This window comes from Dasypus novemcinctus, chromosome 11 (assembly GCF_030445035.2).
Source record: "Dasypus novemcinctus isolate mDasNov1 chromosome 11, mDasNov1.1.hap2, whole genome shotgun sequence".
Taxonomy (NCBI): domain Eukaryota; kingdom Metazoa; phylum Chordata; class Mammalia; order Cingulata; family Dasypodidae; genus Dasypus; species Dasypus novemcinctus.
In genome coordinates, this window is record NC_080683.1 from 8063428 (window position 1) to 8085603 (window position 22176).

The 22176-nt window shown below is 37.9% G+C and overlaps 1 protein-coding gene across 2 annotated transcripts in view; it reads left to right on the forward strand.

Annotated features, from left to right (window-relative positions):
* Positions 1–22176, forward strand: part of MAPK14 (mitogen-activated protein kinase 14) — a 96878-nt gene that overhangs the window by 69185 nt on the left and 5517 nt on the right. Inside the window, exons 7-10 of one of the 2 annotated variants that reach the window (XM_004458329.5) lie at positions 1984–2098; positions 2652–2723; positions 12663–12742; positions 19175–19253. In XM_004458329.5, the coding sequence (XP_004458386.1) occupies positions 1984–2098; positions 2652–2723; positions 12663–12742; positions 19175–19253 (346 nt within the window). Of the gene's footprint in view, positions 1–1983; positions 2099–2651; positions 2724–12662; positions 12743–16791; positions 16872–19174; positions 19254–22176 lie in introns of both variants that reach the window. The other variant, XM_004458330.5, reaches the window with a different exon arrangement.

A 22176-nucleotide genomic window follows, 5' to 3' on the forward strand; every position in this document is an offset into this window, starting at 1 on the left:
TCTGAGCCTGAATCTTGTCTTGGCCTCCAGCTTGCTCCTCATCTTAGGAGTTCCACATTTACTGGAATTTACGTGTCCCCTCTACTCCCTGTGGGAATAGACTTATGCCCACCTCTGCCCTGCACTCCTGGATGATCTCTGTGTGCCTTCAAGTTCATAATCCTTTGCCCCAGGCTGCTTGGACTTAGTTGTTTCTTATATTGCTTCTGCCTGCCGGTCAGGTGCTGGGAGCCTGAACCAGAGAGGAGTTTTGGGGTTCACTTTTTCAGACTGCCACCTGATAGGTTGGCACTGACATACAGGCAACCCACTATGTGCAGAAGGGTTACTCTGTTTCCTCCAGGACAGAGTTAGAGACCCACAATGGAAGGCTGGCTCTACACTGTGATAGGGATGGGGCCAGCAAGAATGCCCACTCTTCTGCCTTTTTTAAAACTATATTTCATTTTATTTCATTTTTCAGGAGGTACTGGCATTGAACCTGGGACCTCATACATGGGAAGCAGACAACCAACCACTTGAACTACACCTGCTTTCCACAACTGTATTTTCTTGATTCTGCCATTGCCCGCTTACTGCAACCCTTTAACTGTTTTCTTCTTTTTTAAAAAAGAATTTATTTATTACCCCTTTGCAGCTGGTTCCTTTTCTTTTGCTGTCTCTTCTCTGTGTCCATTTGCTGCGTGTTTTTTCTGTATCTGCTTGTCTTCCTTTTGTTGCATTATCTTGCTGCACCAGCTCTCTGTGGTGCATGCGCCATCAGCTCTCTGTGGTGCATGGGCCAGCTTTGCCCTTACAAGGAGGCCCTGGGACACAAACCCAGAGCTTCCCATATGATAGGCAGGAGCCCAACTGATTGAGCCACAGCCGCTTCCTTAACTGTTTTCTGAAGTTTTGAGGAAGACGGCTCTGCCGGTTTTTGCTAATTGTTCAAAGATTCTGTAGGAGAGAACAGTATCTTGGAATGTCTTATGCTGCTATCTTAGTTGACCAGAAGTTTGTGTTGTTTTGTTTTTTTTTTAATAAAGTTAAACTAGAAATTAAATTAGGCTGGTTATAGTAAAGGAAAATTATAGTGTGACTATCAGAAAGAGATAATTATTAAGTAGATGCCCAAGAGGAACAATGGCAGGTATCCACTCATTCAAAATTATTCAGATAAGAGGTAAGTGAATTAATTGTCCATAAAATGCAAGCAGCTCTAGAAACTTTGGTTGCATATTGTTTTTTGCTTCTTTTTTGAAACACTATTTTCATATAATAAAACCTACTGTTTTGAGCTTATATTTTGACAGATTTTTATATCCTTATACCTATCACCACAGTTATGATAAATGAGCATTTCCGTAACTTCAAAAAGTTCTCTTGTGCCCCTTCACAGTCAGTCCCATCCTCCTCATCCTTAGTCCTGTTCCAGGCAACCACTAATTTGTTTTCTGACATTTTAGGTTTATCTCTTCTAGAGTTTTTAATATATGGAATCATATAGTGTCTTTTTTTTTGCATGTGTTTTGCTTTCACTTAGAAAAATGTTTTCAAGATCCATCTTTATTGTTGCATATACCAGTAGATCATTCTTTTCATTGCTGAGTAGTATTCCATTTTAATGAATATATTTCAATTGGTTTATCCATTCACCTTTTGATAGACATTTGATTCATTTCCAGTTTGCGGCTGGTATAAAGCTGCTATGAATATTCATGTACAAGCCTTTGTGTGAACATAAGTTGTTTTTTTTTGGGGGGGGGGGAGGATGGTGGTAAATACCCAGGAGTGGTATGTTTATTTTGTTGCGGGTTTTTTTTGTAATTTCAAGTTCGTTCTGTGTGTTTACCATGATGCATTCTAACAGCGGACCCAGAGATCTGTTTATGGAAGTACTACATTGTTTTCCTTTTTTATAAGGCACCAGGGTTTTTTTCCTGTTTGCATTACAAGTTTTAACAGTTTGTTGCAATGCCAGATTTCTCTTCTCTCCTTTAGATCCTGGATTTTGGACTGGCTCGGCATACAGATGATGAAATGACAGGCTATGTGGCCACCCGGTGGTACAGGGCTCCTGAGATCATGCTGAACTGGATGCATTACAACCAGACAGGTATTTTCTTGCACTGATTATTTAGGGCATTATTAATACCGTGTTGGGTATATTTGGTATTCTCAGGAGTGGAGATGGTAGGGATGGGAGAAAATACCTGCTTTTTTCTCAGCGATCTTTAGAAATCCTACAAATAGAAAATATCTTAGTTGTTCATATAGGGAAGGTAGATTTTTCAATCTTTTTTACTTTGTGATATAGTACTTGGGCTTTTATTTATTTAGGTTTTCAACATGTTCTCTGAAGACAATGGGTTTATAATCTTAGCCCCAATCCTCCTTTGGAAAACCTTTTTCTACCAGTAAGAAACTTCTGCTCCTTTGTGAACAGCATATTTCTTTTGCCTCAGCTATGTGTTGACCTACGTCACCTGTGAAGCCCTTTAGTGGGAGGAAGGTCTTAATAATGTTTCTGTAAAAATGAAAGTGAATGTTGAATCTCTGATATCTTCAATATTAATTTTTGTGTTTTACCCTTATATTATGGTTATATTTGTGACCAAGAATAATAATATGACCTTGTATGTACTTTAATTTCTCTTTAATTTTGCCAGTTGATATTTGGTCAGTGGGATGCATAATGGCTGAGCTGTTGACTGGAAGAACATTGTTTCCTGGTACAGACCGTATCCTTTAAAAGTTTTGGATTGTTTCTTATTTGTATTCCAGTGTCCTTAAATGTTCATTACCTTGTACCTATTTCTAAGGAATTACTTGTTTTTATTATCTAGATATGCATTACGAGTCCTGCCGTGTTGCTGAGTAGCTTGTGTTGCACAGAAGCTTCAGTTTACTTTTATGAATTGGAAAAATTCCTCATAAGCTGGGAAATTCTTTATAAATTTTATATGCCATCTTTTTGCAGCAGGTGCCTCATATTAATCTTTTCATAGCTGTTCTTATGAGAAGCTCTAGATCCCAATAACAGGTTTAGTCTGCCTGTACAAACACTTAATAAACACAAGATACCTATTTATAAATCAGAGTATCTTGCTTTTATGTTTGGTTGATGTGTTTAAAAGGCTATATTTGGTCCCTGTAATGATATACCTGGTGACTCTCATTATGTTTGTTGTTTAACAACAAATAGTAAAAGCAAGAAGTGATGAGCTCACCCTGTCACATGTCCCTTTTTTTTTTTTTCGGTACAACTTTATTTTTATCCCAGATTTCAGCCAACCCTTAATTTACTCCCACACTGATCATCTAGTTTATGGTTTATCATGGCCCTTTTATTTTAACCTTTCTCTTTCCTGCTGTATGTTCATTTCACAGTTTAGTAACAATATCATCCAAATGTGGCTTGTTGTTATGTCCCATCAGTTCTACTTGGGAAGGGTGTTTAGATGAGAAAAAAAGTTAAAATATATGTCTAGAATTAGGTTTGATGATTTTTGTAAAATTTAGTTGACTAGCCTTTAGAGTGGCTTGGTTGAGCTTTTACAGATGGTACGGTTGTCTCTGCTCTGTCATGCTTAGAGATCTAAAACCTGTTTATTTGCTTACAGTTTGAGCTGTACATATAAAGTGACTGTGATATCTATGTTATCTATCCAGGTATCATAACTATCTTTTCCTAGAGAAAATGTACTGAAAAACCTGTCCTTTGGGTAAAGTTGTTTACTGCTCTCTAAGTATTACTGTACTGATAAGAGAGTTCAGTCTCTCTATACCTAGCTCATCTTATTACTCCCCACTCCTGGTGTTGATTTTAAATTAGTTTAATACCTTCTCTTTGATTTATGTTATATCGATTTTGTAGAAATTTTGTATATACATTACACTCCAAGCTTAATGAATTAGGGAAAATTTGTAATTCCCCTTTTCTCAGAGTCCCATCTTTGGTCCCCTGAGCCCACTCCCTGATGCAGTCCTTTGTTCCCCACCCCTCTTCTAGGTATCTTTGTCTTCACCCACCATTCAGTCAGTCATAGACACACATACATAGACACCCAAAGTGGTGAAGAGACAGACAAGAGCCATGCTTTTAAGAGTATAGGCTCTGGAATCACACCTGGGGGGTATAGATCCTAGCCAGGTATGTGACTTTGAGCAAGTTTTCTAATCTCTGTGTGTCACTGTTTTTTTTTTAACCATAACATGATAATAATAGTATACATACCTAATAAGTTTGTTGTGAGAATTCAGTGAGATACCATCTGTAAAGTACTTAGAACAAAGCATACCAGTAAATGTTAGCCATCATCTTCATAATGGCCTTTGGGAAACGGTTACCCCCTCCACCCTCCCACTATTTATTGTCTGCCTATGAATCATTACAGGTTTTTTTTTTTCCTTTTCCATTTAGTTCTGTGACAAGTAGTAAAGGATGGCTCTCCTTGGCAGGCAACTGGTAGAAAGGGTTCAGGGCACTGTTCTTGTGCCCTTCTAGTCCTTTCACACAGTCAGGTGCCTGCTTCCCGATGGCTTGTCCCTTTAAAAATAACTTAGAACCTCTAAGAAATCTTCTAGAAAACTTAGCATTAAACTTTTTAATAGGGGATTCATTTTTTAATACATGGGAATTAATTTCAAAATTTTTATTTTTAGTAATTCACTGTTTTCTGCTTGGCTCTTTTTCAGACAAATGTTCTGCATCATAAAAATCTAATTCGGAGGATTTATATTTGTAATATACATGACCTTCCTTCTAGTTAGGTGCCATCTGTGTGGATGTAGCTTTGGTTGCCTGACAAGGAGAAAGGAAAGTGTTTTCTATTGTTGTTTCTTGTCTGAAGTACGTAATAGCTTATATCTAGCGTAGTGGTTCCTAACCCTCACTGGGGGTCACAGTCACTTCGAGGAGCTTTTAAAAAGATATCTGAGTACCACCCGCAGAGACTCACTCTTAGTTGTTGTGTGTCAGAGCATAGACTTGGTATATTTTTTAAAGGTGCCCCAGGTGATTCTAGTGTGCAACCACTAGACTGAATTTTAGTTTTAACCCTGGCTGATCCTGAAAAGGTTATTGTGTTAGCATTCTCTTCCCACCCTACCCCACCCCACACCAGTTGTTGGTGGTGGAGGGGGGCGGGTAGTGGGGGTGCGGGTGGGAGGTTTGGGTACAAAGGAGATCAGAAAGTTAACAATCAAGAATTAATTGACTTTGGGGCCTGGGAAGACATTAGAAAACATCTAGTTCAGCCTCCTGTTTTATAGATGAGAAAACTGAGACCTAGAAGATAGCTTTACTCAGCTAACAAATGGATGACCCAAAACGGCTGTCACTCAGGTCCCAATATTTTTTTTGCAATATTCTATTCATTATCTCTGTCCCTAATTTCCAGAACTCTGCTTTTAAAACCTTTTGAGAATGTGCTGGTCCTACACCCTCTCCTTTGCCCTGAAAGGCATGCAACTACTGCTTATTTGTGTGTTTTAAATGCATCTGTTTGCGGAGGGAACTTCTAGAGGGTGCTCTTTGAGTGCCCAGTTTTGTCTCTGTTTTCCTCTTTATTTGTTAATCATCTTCCATTTGGAATTGGTAGTTTAAGCTTGTAGATGAGCACATCCAGTAGAACTTCATGTGATGTTGGAAATGTTTTATATCTGAGCTGTGTGGTAGTCATCATGCAGCTGTTGAGCACTTGAAATGTGGCTAGTGCAACCAAGGAACTGAATTTTAAATATAATTTTATGTAACTTAAATTTAAATTTAATTAGTCACATATGGCTGGTGGCTATTTTTTTTGCAGCTGCATGGATTTCTTTATTTCCCCCCATTTTTTAAAAACTTTATTTTGCACATTTAATAATTGAAAATATAAACAGTAATTTAAAAATAAAAAGAATACATTTGAATAAAAACATACATTTCTCAATTAAATGTACCAGATACAATAATTTTTTTTAAACATACAATATGTTACACAATGTATTTGGTTCCTAGTAATGCAATCATACCGTATTTGTCCTGTTGCTAAATGCTTTTGTCCTATACAATTTTAGATTTCTGTGAGTCTATCTTCTTCCTGTTTTGCCTTTTTCTTGTGTTTTTGAAATTAGTCTCCTTGAGAGATTCTTTTACTACTGGGTGTTCATCTCTGACTGTATGCACCCCTAAAGATATAAGAAATCTGATTTTTGTCTTAAAACTAATTATATAATTTAAGTTAGAAATTATTCTCGTTTGTCATTTGTAGAACCTTTCCTTTGAGCTCAATAATAGTATTGATTTTTTTTTTAAATGAAATCCTTCCTTATAAGCCTACTTAACTAGGTGTGTCAAGTGGACACAGCTGACAGAACACAGAATGTCAAGTATAGTGCTAACTTATTTCATATATCATTATTTTGAAGAGTGAGCCACTTGGAAAATGTTATTACTTAAACTTAACACCTTGCAGTTTAAGGAAGAGAGAAAATGAGTTTTGTAGTCCTCTTATGTGTCAAATATTTTCTCTACCAGCAATCACAGTCTTGGCTTGCTGTTGTTTCCTTTCCTAGGTAATAAAAAAATGAATTTCCTTCATGTGCAAAATCTTTCATTCATTCTTTCATTTTACTAGAAATGATACTTTTAAGACATTAAGGAGAGGATAATGGGGCTGCTGAGTTATAATCCACTTACCACCAGCTGTTGCCCTGCTGCATGTGAATTTTCTTAGTGTATTAAATTCCCTCCTTAATTTGACTTTGTTAGCTTCTTTTGATCATTTCCAAACATTTTATGAAATATTTCAGACATACAAAAAGGCAAGGGCAAAGGATAATATAATATAGTAAGCACCTATGTTTATACTTCCCAGATTAAGAAATAAAACATGGCCAAAAAGCCTCTGGTGTATCCCTTACCATCACATCCACCTCCCACTCTCAATCACTGGCTTCTTAAATATTACATTTCATTTTTAAAAAGCAATTTCACTTTAGACACTAAAAGCAAGTATCCTAATAAGTGTTACAGAGGAAAATATTTTATTATATTATGTGCTTTTCTTTAATCTGAGAATATACCTTCCCAGAAGAGGCTAGAATTCCCAACTTTATCTAAAAAATAAACTTAGGGCACCTTAAGAAATTTTCATGTGGCAGTGAAAATGACTATTTTGATGACCAAATAGAGGAGGTAGACTAAGTCTTGTCCTAATCCAACCTATTTGACACCAGAAGGTTCTCAAAGGTCAGTGTTCTGGCACTGGCTTTGCCCATCTGTGGATTTTTTCCATTAAAAACTACTGCTTATAAGCAGTGGTCGTAGGTCTCAGATAGGTCCTGCACCTGGTCCTTTTATTCATAACTCTCTTGCCTGTGAAGGTTTTCTAGGAGTTGCCTGGAACCTTTAGAAGTCTTCCTTTTACTTTCCTTCCTCTTATCCCTTATTGTTAGTTTTTTTCTTAATGCATTCATTTTATCTGACTGCCTTTTACTTTAGTTAAAGAGGACTTTGTTCTAAAGAGTAATCTTAGGCCTAACTGGCTGTCCCTTTCTTGATTAGAAGGGATCTAGAGATTTATGATTTTGATTTTGACTTTGTGATCTTTACAGTTAAAATACATCTTAACCAGTGGTAAAATACCATCTACCTAGAGACTAAAGGATTAAATCTATAATGTAGGATGGCTTGCTATGGAAATAACTAATTGTCATAAACTTTGCTCTGCTTATATAGCTACTTGAGGCCCCTTCTGGCCTTAACTGCCTGGACAAATTGTAGTAGCCTTACAGTAGCTGGTACTTATTATAAGACTTGACCTGTATTTGGTGAATTTGTCAGCTCTTGGAGAACCTTTGGTGATTCCTTTTGTGAAAGTGCTTTTGGCTACTGAGTAGATGTGTATTTTGCATTGTTTATTTACTAATCTAAATATTGGCTATCATACTGTCCCAACTCTCTGACCATAGCCCTTACACACTCATGGCATTGTATTTGCACACTGTTTATAGTGTGAACACTTTCAGTGGAGTGTTTGAAAACTCGTAGACCTACTATTAATTGCAGTAACTTGACTATTTTTCATATAAATAGATAGATTTTCCATAGAATATGGTCATTTTGGATTATTTTGAGGGCAAGGTGGAGTTGAGAAGACTGAGTGGTTAAAATACTCTAACTGAGGTGTAAATAAGTGTATTGAAAAGAGGCAGAAATTAATTCTGACTCCAGATATCCAAGATTTCTTGGTGGAATTTTTGTTTGTGCAGAATTTTGAAGCGTAAATAGGAAGGGAAGAGGCTTGGTAGGAGGGGGTTTAGGTAGAGGATATTCATGTTTATGACTTGCATAAATAAGAATTTAAAAGCTTAGAAGTGGCCTGAAGTGTTTGGTGCTAATTGAAGCATTGAGTGCATTAAGGAATAGTTTGAAGCAGAGTCAGAAAAGAAGCTCGATGGCAAATCATGGAGGAACACAAAGGTGAGACTAAAGAATTAGGGCTTTATTCTTCAGGCCTGTGATTTTCAAACCAGGCGAAGAGGAAAAAAAGGGAATCCCCAAATTAATGCAGTAGTGAGCTAATATGACTAGTGGAAGTAGCATATTCCTCAGCCAGGCTGGGGTGCAATTAGGGCAGTTAAGAACTCCTTCTCTGGGTAGTGGAAAACCAGAAAAGTTTTTTTGAAATCTTCATGATGAGGCTGTCACTGGTCTTTTGGAAGATAATTAGCAGCAGGAAAATGTCGGATTGAATAAAAAATAAATAGAGGTTAATTTTAAGGTGGTGGGTGGGTGGGTGCAGGTACTGCAATAGTTCAAACACGTAATTAGGTTCTAAACTAAAGCAGTGGCAGTGAGGTTGGAAAATGAAAGAATATGTACTCATTTTAAGATTTTAGTTCTGTCATCTTAATGTATTTGTGAGCAACTATGGAAGCTTCATTGAATAATCCAAGTGGCGCTACTTCCTAGTTTTTCCTAAACAACCACTAATGGTGGTCACCTGATGTGCTAACAGCATTTCATAGTGGAAATTTTTATGAAACAAACTTTGCATGAAAAAATGTTGGGTTTAGAAATTAGCTCTGTGTTTCCATTTGAAGCCTTGCTATTTCAGTGCTTTATAACTATGCTCCTAAATTACTCTGTTATTAAAGTTTGCCAACCTACCAAATCATGTGCATTTTTTAATACATGTAACGACTACAGGTACAGATAGCTTACTTGGGTACTAAAAAATGGTGTCATAAATATCAAAAAGAGTCTTTTCTCAGAAACTGAGGATGGAGAAAAAGGAGCATTTAAAATTTTTCCAAGGACTAAATTTAGTATATGATTTCATAAGATTGAATGGCTGTGAATTGTTAATGTTTAGAAATGGTTTTCTTCAACCCATGTACTTTACTGCTTGGCATTTGTGATCTAGGTAAGTCCATCCTGATTCATTCATTTGCTCATACCACAAGGGAATTTCATTGTCATAAAACCATTTTTAAAGCAATATATTTTTAAAAGGCTTATTTTTTGTTTTTAATATATCATACAAATAATATTTTAATATACACATGACTCATCTTGCGATGTGACATGAGAAAAAATTTGTAGTCTTTACAACATGGGATGAGATGCAAATCTCATAGCTTGGAGTATAGTCTTCCTTAGAAGGGCTATAAAACTTGACCCTCATTTTAAGAAGTCAGAAATCTCATAAACAGGTACCCATCTCAGCAGCATTACAACTATAGTTTTGATGCATATATATTGTAAAACTACCTGTTTGAGTTGAAGTAGTTCTAGTTTTTTCTCATGTGATATATTAGTGAGAATGTTAAATATGTTATTGGTAAGTGTGAGGGAACTGAATTTTGTCAGTTGAATAATTTTAATTGAGCAAAGAAGATTCTGTTCAGTATTCGTCCACCCTCCCCTAATTTCCCCCCACGAACTCATGCTTAAAAAAAAATTTTTGTCATCACCTTAAACGAAGAAATCAATATTGAAAATATTCACCTTTCAGAGCACATTGATTTTTGCCATTTGGCAGATGAGAAAATTTAGTAATTATTTGTGTGAGTGGGCTTCTAATTTATCCTAGTTTTCTGTAGACCACAAGTTGTTTGGGTCTAGAACAAGGTTCAGCAAACTTTTCCTTAAAGGGCCAGACAGGAAATATATTAGACTTTGGGGACCATAGGGTTTTGGTTGCAACTACTCAACTCTGCTCTTGTAGTGTGAAAGCAACCATAGACAATCAGTAAATGAATGAGTGTGGATATGTTCCAATAAAACTTTAGTTCTAAAATAGGAAGCAGGCTGTGGTTTGCTGATCCCTGGTTTAGTAATTTCTTCCACTTAAGCCAATTAATTGGGTATCTGAAACAACAGAAAAAAGAATGTGGCGAGATGCCAGTGATACCATTAGATAAATAATTCCCTAGTTTAGGCAGCTATGACTTGCAGAAACCATTTTTTTTTAAGTTATATTGTATTACTTTTATATGTATAATCAAAAGAAAAAATGAAAATATATATATAATCATATGCAAAAATATTTTTCGTCCATCTTTCTCTCCATCCTGTTCTGCCTTCCATTTTGAATGCCCACCATGTACCAAGTGTTAGGCAGAGTGGCTGGGGTAAGTGTAGTGAACCAGGCCCCTGCCCTCATAGAGCTAATGAGTAAGGCGACAGGCAAAAGGTAGTAAGCAAACAGAGTAATTATAGATAGTGATAAACACTATGATGTTATAAAGCATGGTGCTGGTGAAATAAAGAATAAACAAGGGTTAGAGGGGTCTCCTTTATATAGAGTGTTGGGGGAAGCCTCTCTGAGGAAGTGAAGTTTAAGCTAAGACCTGAAGTTGAGAAGGATCTAATGCAGAGAACTTTACAGGGTTCAGGGGACACACTTCTAGATAGACAATTATGCAAAGATAAGGAGGAGCTTTATATTGTTTGAGTACAAAACACTTTCCAGTGCTATCACCTTATAGAATCTTCTAGTGAATCAAATGCAAAAAAATAGCTTAGGAAACTCTTCATTGACTATTCATGGCAAGATATGGGTAAATGGAAAATAATAGTCAAAGATATCATCTGTCACCATTTCACTTGTGGATCTCGGCTATCTAACTTTCTTTCCCAAGACTCCCAAATCTTGTTTAATCTGTAGCCACCTAGCACCAGGCCTAGTTCTCAGTTTTGGAGTAAGCATCAGTAAATTTCCTATATGTAGAGATTAGATTAGCCTTGTTGCTTGTGCTGCTTAACTTTATTGCTGGGAAGTTTCTCCTGGCTCTGGAAACATTAGACTAAGTTTGGAATTTGGGGACCCAAAAAAGAATGATTGCTACCTCCTAAAATATTGGTCGTCTTTTTCTGATTCTTTTGCTTTACCTTGAAAATATGTCCTGTTGATGTAAGTTTATTAACTAATGAAAGCAGCAAGTTCACCTTTTTTTTTTTATCACTCGCCTTAATTAAACCAGAAGCACAGTTTTCCTATAAGAGTTCAACTTAAAGAGAAGGAGTTTATGGTTAAGAGTAATCTGAATGCATCTTGGAAGTGTTTCCACTTGACTTAACTTTGATGATGACTTTTATTACTGTTTTCCAAGATTTTTTACTATATGTTTTTACTGTAAGTTCTTACCATGAATTTTTTTTCATTCCGAGAAACTCAGACAGTCATTATCCCCTTCCCCCAAATGTAAATATAGCCATGGCTAAACTATTTCAGTTTTGATTGAGAATCTTGAAAGCTATTTTATACGATTTTTTTCTCTTTTAACTTCTTTTTTAGGCAAGACTCAAAAACAGTGAGAACAAGTGGAAACTTTTTGTCTTCTTGTTAATACATGCACATACATTCTTAGTATACATGGAAGCACTGGCTGCCAGAATGAAGGTTTGGGCATTTTCGCCTGTTGTTTAGAACCTTTGGGATGTGGGAGATTCGTTAAGCATCCTGTATTCATTTTGCATTTGTAAGGTCGAAACCTGTCTGTCCTGCTTTTATTACTGCACTCCTGAGAGAGCGTGCTGTAGGGGAGTGCCCTCTGCCGGCCAGCTCATGGTTTTTCTCTGCCTACTCTAACCGCGTGAGAGGGAGGGGTTCTCAAGAGGGCTTGCTCAAGTGGTTAGGCTTTGGGGTTTTAGCTGGCCTGCCTTTGTCAGATTATAAACTCTTTAGGTCAAGCCTTAGGGAAGTATTCACAGATTGGTTTGTACTATCTCCTATGCTCTGCTGCTTTGTTTTCTTATCTGAAGCTTGCTGTTTACCCTGCTCTTTGCTTGACTGGTTGCTAATACTGTGATGTAGGTCAGGAGGTAGGTGTGAACTAAGCATATGAACTAAGTGAAGCTTTTGTGTTTTCAACTGCTGTCTTTGGCAGGTTAGTACCCAAATAAAATCGCTTCAGTTGACTTGTTAGGTGATGTTGACAGATGCACAAAATGAATATAAATTGGATATGTGTGGTAGCATTTTGAATCTTTGTACAGGAAGAGCATGTTCTACTTGAAGCGACCATCCTGCAGAATCCTTGATGTAGATGAAATCACCACTTTGGCTTGGTTTGGGGTGTTAATTTTTGTTTGTTTCTGTTTTGTTTGTCATGTTTGTTTGTTTGTTTGTTTGTTTTTTCATTTTTATTTTGTCCCAACATTTTCCTTTATAGTCCACCATTAGATATTGATCAGTTGAAGCTCATTTTAAGACTCGTTGGAACCCCAGGGGCTGAGCTTTTGAAGAAAATCTCCTCAGAGTCTGTGAGTTGATGCTTTGATTGTAATTATCTGCCCTCCTGGGAGCCTGAGTTCCCCTCTGCCTCTCTCTTCCATCAGTCTGTATCTGGGTATGTTTGTAAGCACACATGCCGTTTGTGTGCTGACTTCTGGAATGGGGTCTGAATGTGTATGTATGCATGTGTGAGATAGAAAATTTGTGTGAGAGTGAGGCAGTTCTATTTCTCACTTTCTATGGATATATATTTTTAGGTCATGGGAGCCTCCAGTAGGCAATAGTATCCCAGTGAAACAACAAGATTTGAGATTCTAATTCATTTTAGAGATTAATGGGAAATTTGCATCTCCATTCTCAAGCCATGACTTCATCTTTCTTAGAAGACTCACATATATATACTCTCAAAAAGCTCTTTCACTTTTGGGGTAGTATTTTGTTCTCAGAGCATGAGTGTCACCATATATTAGTCTAACTTCATCACTAAAAGAATGAAATATGCATTGCCTGCATGCTGTTGACGTTTTCCAAAAGTTACTTGCTTATTATGATTTTAGAATATCCTGTGTAAGGTGTTTATTACCAACAAATACATGGGGTCCTGCCTCCCCAGACCATTCAGAAACCACCCTCAGTCCTGACACCTCAGAGCCACAGCAATATGGTTGTAAACCCTTCCTCCCATAGCTTGCTTTTGTAATTATAAGTTGAATAACTTGAGAAAAAACTTTGAATCTAGTGCCTTCCTGCCTCTCGGCAGGATTTAGAGAGAAGCCATGGGAATGTGACCCTGGCTTACTTTGCCTATGTTTTCCTGGTCATTTTCTCGGGCCAGAGATATCAGAGAACCCATGAAAGCCCAGTTTTTCTCCCTTTTCCTCTCTATCCTGCCATAATCCATGGCTGTCACCATGCAGTTGGATAAAAAGAAAGCAGCTGAGTTGCCAAGCTCTAGTTATGACTTCGGATTCTTCTCCCAACCCTTCTGACTAAAGGGGCCCTTTTGCACAATGGGAACACTGCTGGGTAGCTGCAAGCAGGTATGAGCAGGTGAGTTTGAACTGTCATCTCCCTGACAAAATAAAGAATGCCGTCATCCAGTATGTCTGATACTTTCCTTAAAAGGACAACAAAACCCAGTGTATCTCTGAATTTTCACTCTGAGGGATGTAAATGGGTATGCTGGCCATATTTTATTTTGTTTCGTTTATTTATCTAAGAAGAGGAAGCAAAAGCACAGAAAGGCCGTGACCTGCCCGAGTCATGCAGTGAGTCATTTGGCTGAGTGTAGACCCCAGATGTTCTGATAGCATGATCTAAACTATAATCTCAAGTGATTGCACACTATTTTGAAGGTCATTATTGTCGTTATTGACATTGACAGAGTTTTATGTTAACCTGAAAGGGCATTTTCTTTGCCTTATGAACTACAGAAAGCTGGATGGGAATGAATCAAAGAAGATATAAGATGATGCTTAGAGAGGACAAGTTTTTTTAAATGCGGTTTGCTTAAAAAGATTGATTAGTAAAGAGGAGGGAAGAGGTTGGGCAGGAACCCAGTTAATTAATGAATAGTACTAATAAGACTGAGATAGCAAATTCATTCCCTGCCTGGGAGTGATTATGAGCAGCTCTTTCTTAATCCCCTCCCACCCTACCCTACCCCAGCTACTAGTCCTATAGAAATGTGCTGTTAGTCACAAGAAGTTCTAAAAGAAAATGTATGGTGAAATAATGTCTATCTTTTATCCATCATTTATACTTAAAAACAAACAACTCCGAGTATATTACCTAGGACTGAGACATTTTTGTCTTATGTGAAATGGGTACATCATACATCTTGATGGCTGTAGTACAGAGTTCACAGTGAGATTGAGTACTAGAATATAGAAATTAAATAATCCTGTATTGAGTAAAGGAATAAGAAAGGTTTCCTTTCGTACATAATTCAGGCGAGTAGATAAAATAGTTTAAACATTTAAAAGGGTAGACAAGATTAATTGAATGTGCCCCTGCCCAAGTACCTATTTATCTTAAATAGAAGCACATGATGTGTGGAGCACATAATGGAAAAAGAGCAAAGCCAGGTGAGTGAAATTGTTCAAAGATTTTGAAAATTGAAGAAAAATACATTAATGTCAATGTAGTAAACAGAAAACCATTAGTAGTTTTCCTGAAAAGTAGTGCGGTAGCGATGCCAGGTCTTAAGTAAAAATTCAGTCAATAAATAGGGAATTCTAGGTAAGAGAAGGTGATAACAGATGAGCTAGTTGAGAGCAAGTTAGGATGTACCCTAAGAAAGGGGATAAATGAGTCATGATAGATAGCTAAGGACAGAGGTTTATTTAGTTGGTGACCCGGTGCTTATAGTAATCAATGAAAGATGAAAAAAAATCTTAAGAAAGCATAAATGCTTTCACTGACTCACTCTCACATTTTTCTCTAGGAATATATTTTCCCTAACCTCCGGACAAGAAGGGGATATAATAACCTCTATGACTAAAGGAAACAAAAAATAGAAAATATATAGGCCAAGTGTTGTTCTCAGAAAGGAAGGCAAAGTGGCAGGATTTTAACATTTTTAAATCTAACTGGTATTAGTATTCTGCTATTGCCTGGGTTACTCAGTCACACCTTTTATTATCTCTCTTGGTATGCAAAGTACTGTTTGATATGCAATATGCTTAAAGGTAAATCTAAACTTTGTTGTGAAAATGTTAAAAGAACTTCATGCTACCCTTTTTTTTTTTTTTTTAATTTTTTTTAAGGAGGTACCGGGGATTGAACCCAGAACCTTGTGCATGCAAAGCAGGTGCTCAACCACAGTGCTATACCCACTCCACTATGCCACCTTTTGAATTTGTGGGGGTCGTCATTCGGGCTTAGGGAGCCCGAGTGGCAGGGCAGAGCACATGCCCATATCTTCCTGGAGGCCTTAAATATGCACTGGCAGTAACCTAACCCCTAGAAAGCTTGAGCTCAGAGGATGAGCAAAAGGGAAAGACTATTGAGGGAAACTACAAAGAAGGGAAATTACTTCGTCACAGTGCTTACTGAAGGAGGGGATTGAATTAATAGTTAAAAAGGGAATAGAAAAATGGTATATTGAGGTCTTTTGAGGATTTTTAAATTCCCATCACTTCTGGTTTTAGTAGGAACATATGATAAACCAACATTTTTCATACTGTTTGGGGGAGAAAATTGTGTTACACTGATGGGACAGTTAAAAGAGAAGTTTGAAGTATGACTTATATATGTACTTGTACATATGGAGGACGTCATAGTTCTGCTCTTGTCAGATAATTTCAAGTGTTTTGCAAACTTCTTCAAAGATGTTTGTTCAGTTAAGTTAGTTTGTTCACCTGCTAAAGAGACTTGTGGAAGAAATCATCATGGCATGCTATTAAACTCTCAGCAGCCTGCGACTCCTGTTTTGTCTTTCCATTAGATTCCTAACTCCCCCCATCTCCCCCTCCTTCACTACTAGTGTTTTTTGTGGCATGTATTTTAAATGTCTACTAATAATGTCTTTGCAACTTGTCACTGCCTATCCACACCCCTACCACTGTTGTTACATTTGGAGGGGTGGTTTCTTGGAGAATCACCAGAACCTGGGCCACACGAGTTTAACCTTTTCTTTGAATCGATATATTGTATATTTTAATTTGTCCAAAGTTGTGTCAACATTTTCTGAATCATCTACATTTGCTCCACAGACGCACAGGTTTTGGCCATTGGTATTTGAAAACAGTTCTCTGGCTGGCATCCTGGATGAAAGGGCAGTCTATTTTCAGGGAACTTAACATATTTAACATTGAAGATGATGCTAAAACCAAAGCAAAATAATTGTTTTAAATCTGCATGGCCAGTTATTGGCTACATGCCTAATAATTCATGCCATTCACAGAAATGTTGCTTTAAATGCAGCCTTGGGCTCTGGCCTGGGGTGGATGGGGTGGATGGGGAGAAGGGTTTTTTTGTTTGTTTTGGGGTTGGCTTTTTGGCCTTTATTAAAACTTGAGTTGAAAGTTATCTTTTGCACTATATGTTTAACAATGCCCTTGACTAGGCATCTAAGATATTAACCAACTTCAGCAGATTATGCGTCTGACGGGGACACCCCCTGCTTATCTCATTAACAGGATGCCAAGCCATGAGGTGAGAACAAATAGACTGTACAGGAGTGTCCAATTCAGAAGGCCACATTCTCATTTTATTGCCATTGTATAACCGACACAGTGTTAAATGTCACCGAATGCTTGCATGTGCCTTGAGGGCTACTAAAGCAATGACCGTGTGCTGTTTCAAAGTGTTGACAGTTGGGATAAAATGTCACCTGATCCTGTGGATTGAGAATATAACTTTTAGGCTTGTAAATAGAAAATGATGTTACTTTTATATTTGGTTTTATGAATTTAGTGCTTAAGAAACTGTTTGTTTCTTCCTAGGTACTATACCTGCAGTTAGGGTATGCTCCCATCTGATGAACTTCTGCTGAAGGTGTAGTTAACTGAAAGCCATTAGCATGCTTTTCTATTCATCCTTTTTTTTTAATGACCAAAATAGAATTCTTCATTAAAAAACAAACTGTATTTCCAAGAAAATACACAAATAATATAGAATAAATAGGAACCGTTGGATACAGTTGAGTGCCTTCGTTTCCAGCTCTTAACTACTTAACCTAACTCTAGTTTTATCACCAGAGATGATTGGGGCACTTCTTTCTAAGTCACCCTTAATCTTTTTAGGGCTTCATACTAGGCTGGCATAACAGAGGCCTTTTCCAATAGACTTTTGTTCTGCTTGAGCTATATTCAGGTAGTCTATTAGAGGGATGGCTGTTCTCTGGATGAGACATGCCTCTCCTACCTGTTTTCTCTTCATCCTTTCGTCTAGGCACTCAAGTTGAGAGAGATTACAGCCATGCATATATTCAATTACTAGAACTTCCTTTTAAAAAATGAGAAAGGTTCTCGGTTGTTTTTTAAAGAGAACCTCTCCCACTCGTTTCATATACAGTGAGTAAGAAGGCAAAATTGCCCCTAGCAAGCAGAACTTATTCTAACCTCCTGTGTGTATATGTGTATATACACATACATACATTCATATCGTTACTATTGAGTTGTATTGAAACAGGAATTTTAAGGCACAGATTCAAAGATTCATAGATTCAAAGAAATTTTTGTCTCAACTACTCAGGTGGACTGATAGTATGATATATTCTTTGAAACATGGAAGGTCATAGACTTGATTTACTAGCTAACTAGTATCTGAAGCACATATTTAAGTTATGTTTCTATTTATATGATTATTCTCAAAACCAATTTTGTTTTTAAGACTTTTTGCCTTGATTAGAGCTATCAGTCCTTGAAAATATTTGGCGCCTTCAGTTCCTTAGAATGAAATTCAGAAATTGAAGTTGAAATATCCTTGGGAAACGAATGCACTTTCCTTTCTAAAGGCAACATTGATAGCAGCTAATGTTTATTGAGCTTTCACTTTGATCCAAGTACTCTGATCCCTACTCCAACTCTGTGAGGTAGGCACCATTCTTAACCTCATTTTACAGATAAGGAACGCAAGACTTAGAGAGAAGAGTAAACTTGCCCAAAATGATAAAATCAAGATTTAAACTCAAGCATGTCCCACCTCAGAAAACAAACTTAGAACTGTGCTGCTAATATAAATGTGGTTTGTGTCCAAATTTTAGTTTTCAAAGTGATTTCATGGGTGTTATCTTGCTTGAGTATCCTAATAATCATATGATATAGGCAAGCCAAATGCTAATAACTGATACAGATGAAGTAATGGGTATATTGAGACCTGCCCAAGAAGATGTAGCTTATAAATGGTGGGGGAAGGATTTCTACCTAAGCATGTGACTTATAATCCACTATTCTTTATTATCTTTATTAGATTGTTTCTAGTGTTTTTTAAATGTGTTTGAATCTCTTTGAGTAATATAGTAAGCTCGTGCTTACTTTCTTATTCCCAGGGTTCTTTAGGCCAATATTATACAAGGCTTAATATTGATAACTTGTTGATATACTAAGAGTATCTACTGAGGTCAGCACCGTCAACAGACTGCTTGTCCTAAACCTTATTTAGAAAAACCAACTGCTATATCAACAACAGACTGTCTGGGAAAGGGCCACTTAGATATCTTGGCCTCATTTTTTAGACTTCTGATCAGTAAGCTAATGAAAAATAACAAAATGGGTTAGCATTCTCGTTCACATGAACTATCACTGTGAGAGATAGCGGGAATGAGGCGATGATCATAAATAAGGAAATCAGGGTGGCAACAAGAGGGAAGTCTATAATGAATATCAAAGACGGTCATAAGCGTTTGGAACTAATAGCCTTTGCGAGTTAACGCTTGGTTCCTGATCAGGACCACAGATCTTCTGAGGACAGTAATTTTATTGAACAAAGCCATTCTGAAAGCCTTGTTTTTCCAGGCAAGAAACTACATCCAGTCTTTGACCCAGATGCCGAAGATGAACTTTGCGAATGTATTTATTGGTGCCAATCCCCTGGGTAAGTTGATCATCTCCTCTTCTCATGGATATTGAATTGGTTATGACATTAATCAGGGATTTAAAGATGAGTTTTACCTTTTGACTAATAGGGCACCATTAATTAAATTTTTGGAAGGTGATAAACATGCCATTTATTGTATTTGTGTTGTCAGAGCCTTTCATCACATGACATGCTTTTATGTTTATATGGTCACAGAATTTGGTGGTGAGGGAGAATGGGCTAGTACAGTGAGTGAGGGGGAAGGCAAGTCATGGGAATATAGGGAGAAAGGCTTGGGGGAGACAGGAGGAAGGTGGTGCAGAGGAAAGCTGTGACTTGTTCGCAGCTGCTCTCCTTTAGTCTCCAGAGCTGAGCGTGAAAATGACTGAAGCACACGTGAGTGTTCAGAGGACCCACCAGGGTCCCCTGCAGTGTGTTCTGCTCTGTGTGTGGGCTCCCAGTGCTACAGATGCTGGCGTCCTCCACATCCATGTGCTCTTCTTCTCTTGCCCTCTTCTTCTTCTGCCCCTCAGAGGCATTCTCTTTTTTGTGGAACTAATTTGCCACCTCAGACTTCAAAGAATGACTTCACATTCCTTTCTGCCACCATCGCCTCCAGGCAGGCTCCTTGGCGCAGAGAGTAGCAGCAGTGGCAGTTGAAGGATATTTACTGCCTTGGCTGAAAAAGGAGCCCCTCTGTGCCTAAAGTTGGAACTTGTGTGTGTATGCTTCATTTGGCCTCCAAAAGCTGCAGTGCCTGAGGCTCTAATCCCCTGACACTAGGAGAGGCAGTGGATGGAGCTCTTTACTGGTGGATGCAGTAGGATTCAGAGCAGGACCCTCCTGCAGAAGGGAAGGGAGCAATGCCATGCTAACTATTAGAGTCAGCTTTCTCACATTCAGAAGAGTGTATTATAGTGGCATGCTTTTAAAAATCTCACTGTATTTCTCATCTGTTAAGCTATTTACGAGTCTAGGTATGTCATCTGTCTGATGAAGGATCCCAGCAGCTGTGTCTGAAGTCTAGTTTTATTCTCTTGGGGGCTGACAGCTATGGCAAGAGGTTGAGGGGAAAGCTAGGTGGTTTTGTCTTTTTAAGTACTTCATCTTTTGTCTTTTTAGTACTTTATCGTTGGTGAAGTGTCAGTGTCAGTGTCTCTATAATAATTCTTACAACCGCAGATGTGCTTATACTCTTCAGAAGTGTTAGTTATGGATGAGCCCGATGTCCGCCTCGGTGAGGAAGAGTGTGTCAGGTCTCAGCTGGGGCACTCTCACATCCAAGGATGAATCCACAGATTCATCAGGCATGTATAGAACTCTGTTGGGAGTGGTGTAGGTTTGCACCTGTCCTGGCAAGCTCTCACTGGTTTTCCATTATTTTTTTGGACTGAACTAACCAGTTCAAGGATCTGTGAGAAGTTTTCTTTGAAGCGTAAGGACCCTAGGATAATATATGCTGGTAGTTTCCTTGTCTGTCGTTCTGTCCTAGATCTTTATTAGATCACATCAGCCCAAAACTTTAGACATGGCAATGCTCACTGTTGACTTACTGTTAGCAGCTGCAAAGATAAGTGTTAATTCATTGATTGAGGGTGGGGAATGGGGGGCACATATGTGTCCCAACATCTTATTTAGGCCACATACATCCTCATAAGTATCCCCATTTCCTGGAATCATGACATTTAAACATTCAGATTAACTGGATACTACTTTGCAGTGTGCTGACTACTAGTGAGGGGAGTGGCGGGTTTGGTCCATCTGGTGCTAGCACTGTACTTCTCAGTGAGTTAAACGTGCCTTACAGTCTGTTGCCAAATAGTGATGTCATATACAGAGTCTCCTCTTGTTTGTCAGACAGAACATTGTGTTACTGATCACAAACTCGTGCCTGGCATATTAACTGAGCAGGAGGAGTACATCAACACTATAAATATTAACAGCTCTATTTTGTCCATTATTTCTACAACGTGAATAAAAACTTAAATTGCCCTTTTTGCTCTTTGGTGGTAGTATATGTATTTATATCTGTCAAGATCTTTGAGGAGTCTTCACCCTGTCCTTATTCCTCATCAAGATAGTTGTTATAGGGACATGGCAGTTTTTACCATAAGGGTGGCAGAGAATCATCATATGATCTATGTTCAATTATAAAATCAGTGGCAGATAAGGTTTGTGTTTTCTAAGAAGAGAAGATCAGAAGAATATTATATTCAGTGCAATTCTCCCACTACTTTAAAGTACAAACTTAGGAATTTGCAATCAACAAATGAATATTCATTTTATTTCTATGTCCCTCTGACACCCATATTTCTCCTGTGGATTAGTCTGGAATTTGGGTTGCAGGACAGGGGTCTTTGCCAGCCTCCAGAGTACGCAGCAGTAGATCTCTTTAGAAAGCTGTCCTCCTCTGCTCTACTTTCCCTTCAGGCACACACCCCTGCCCAGCCCCACCTCCACATTTAAGGTCCATCCATCATTTTCAAGATCTCAAAAGCCTCTCTCTTTCACCCAGCTGAGAAATGTGGCTATGGCAGTAGTTCTCCTTCCAACACTTTTCTGAAGCGCAAAACATATTCTTTTGAAAGATAAAATTAGAAAAATCACCATTTTGTACCCCTAATGAAATAATTGCTTCTGGCAAGGAAAATAAACAGATGCTAAAAGCCTTAAGTGAAAAGTTAATAAACATGGACACTCACAGGTTAATAGGCACTGATATTCATGTGATGCCTAAGTACCTCTCAGATTTATTTACTTGGTGCAAAGGGGAAAACATTTTAACCCATTGGTGAAATTCAGTGTTGTTAATAAAAGGACACATGAATTTTAATGCACTATGAAGTACTTTTAGTACAGAAGTTTTGAAGATACAAAACAATCATGCACATGTGTAGAATTCCCATGCAATACCCCTTCACCACACCGTTGTGGAGCATTT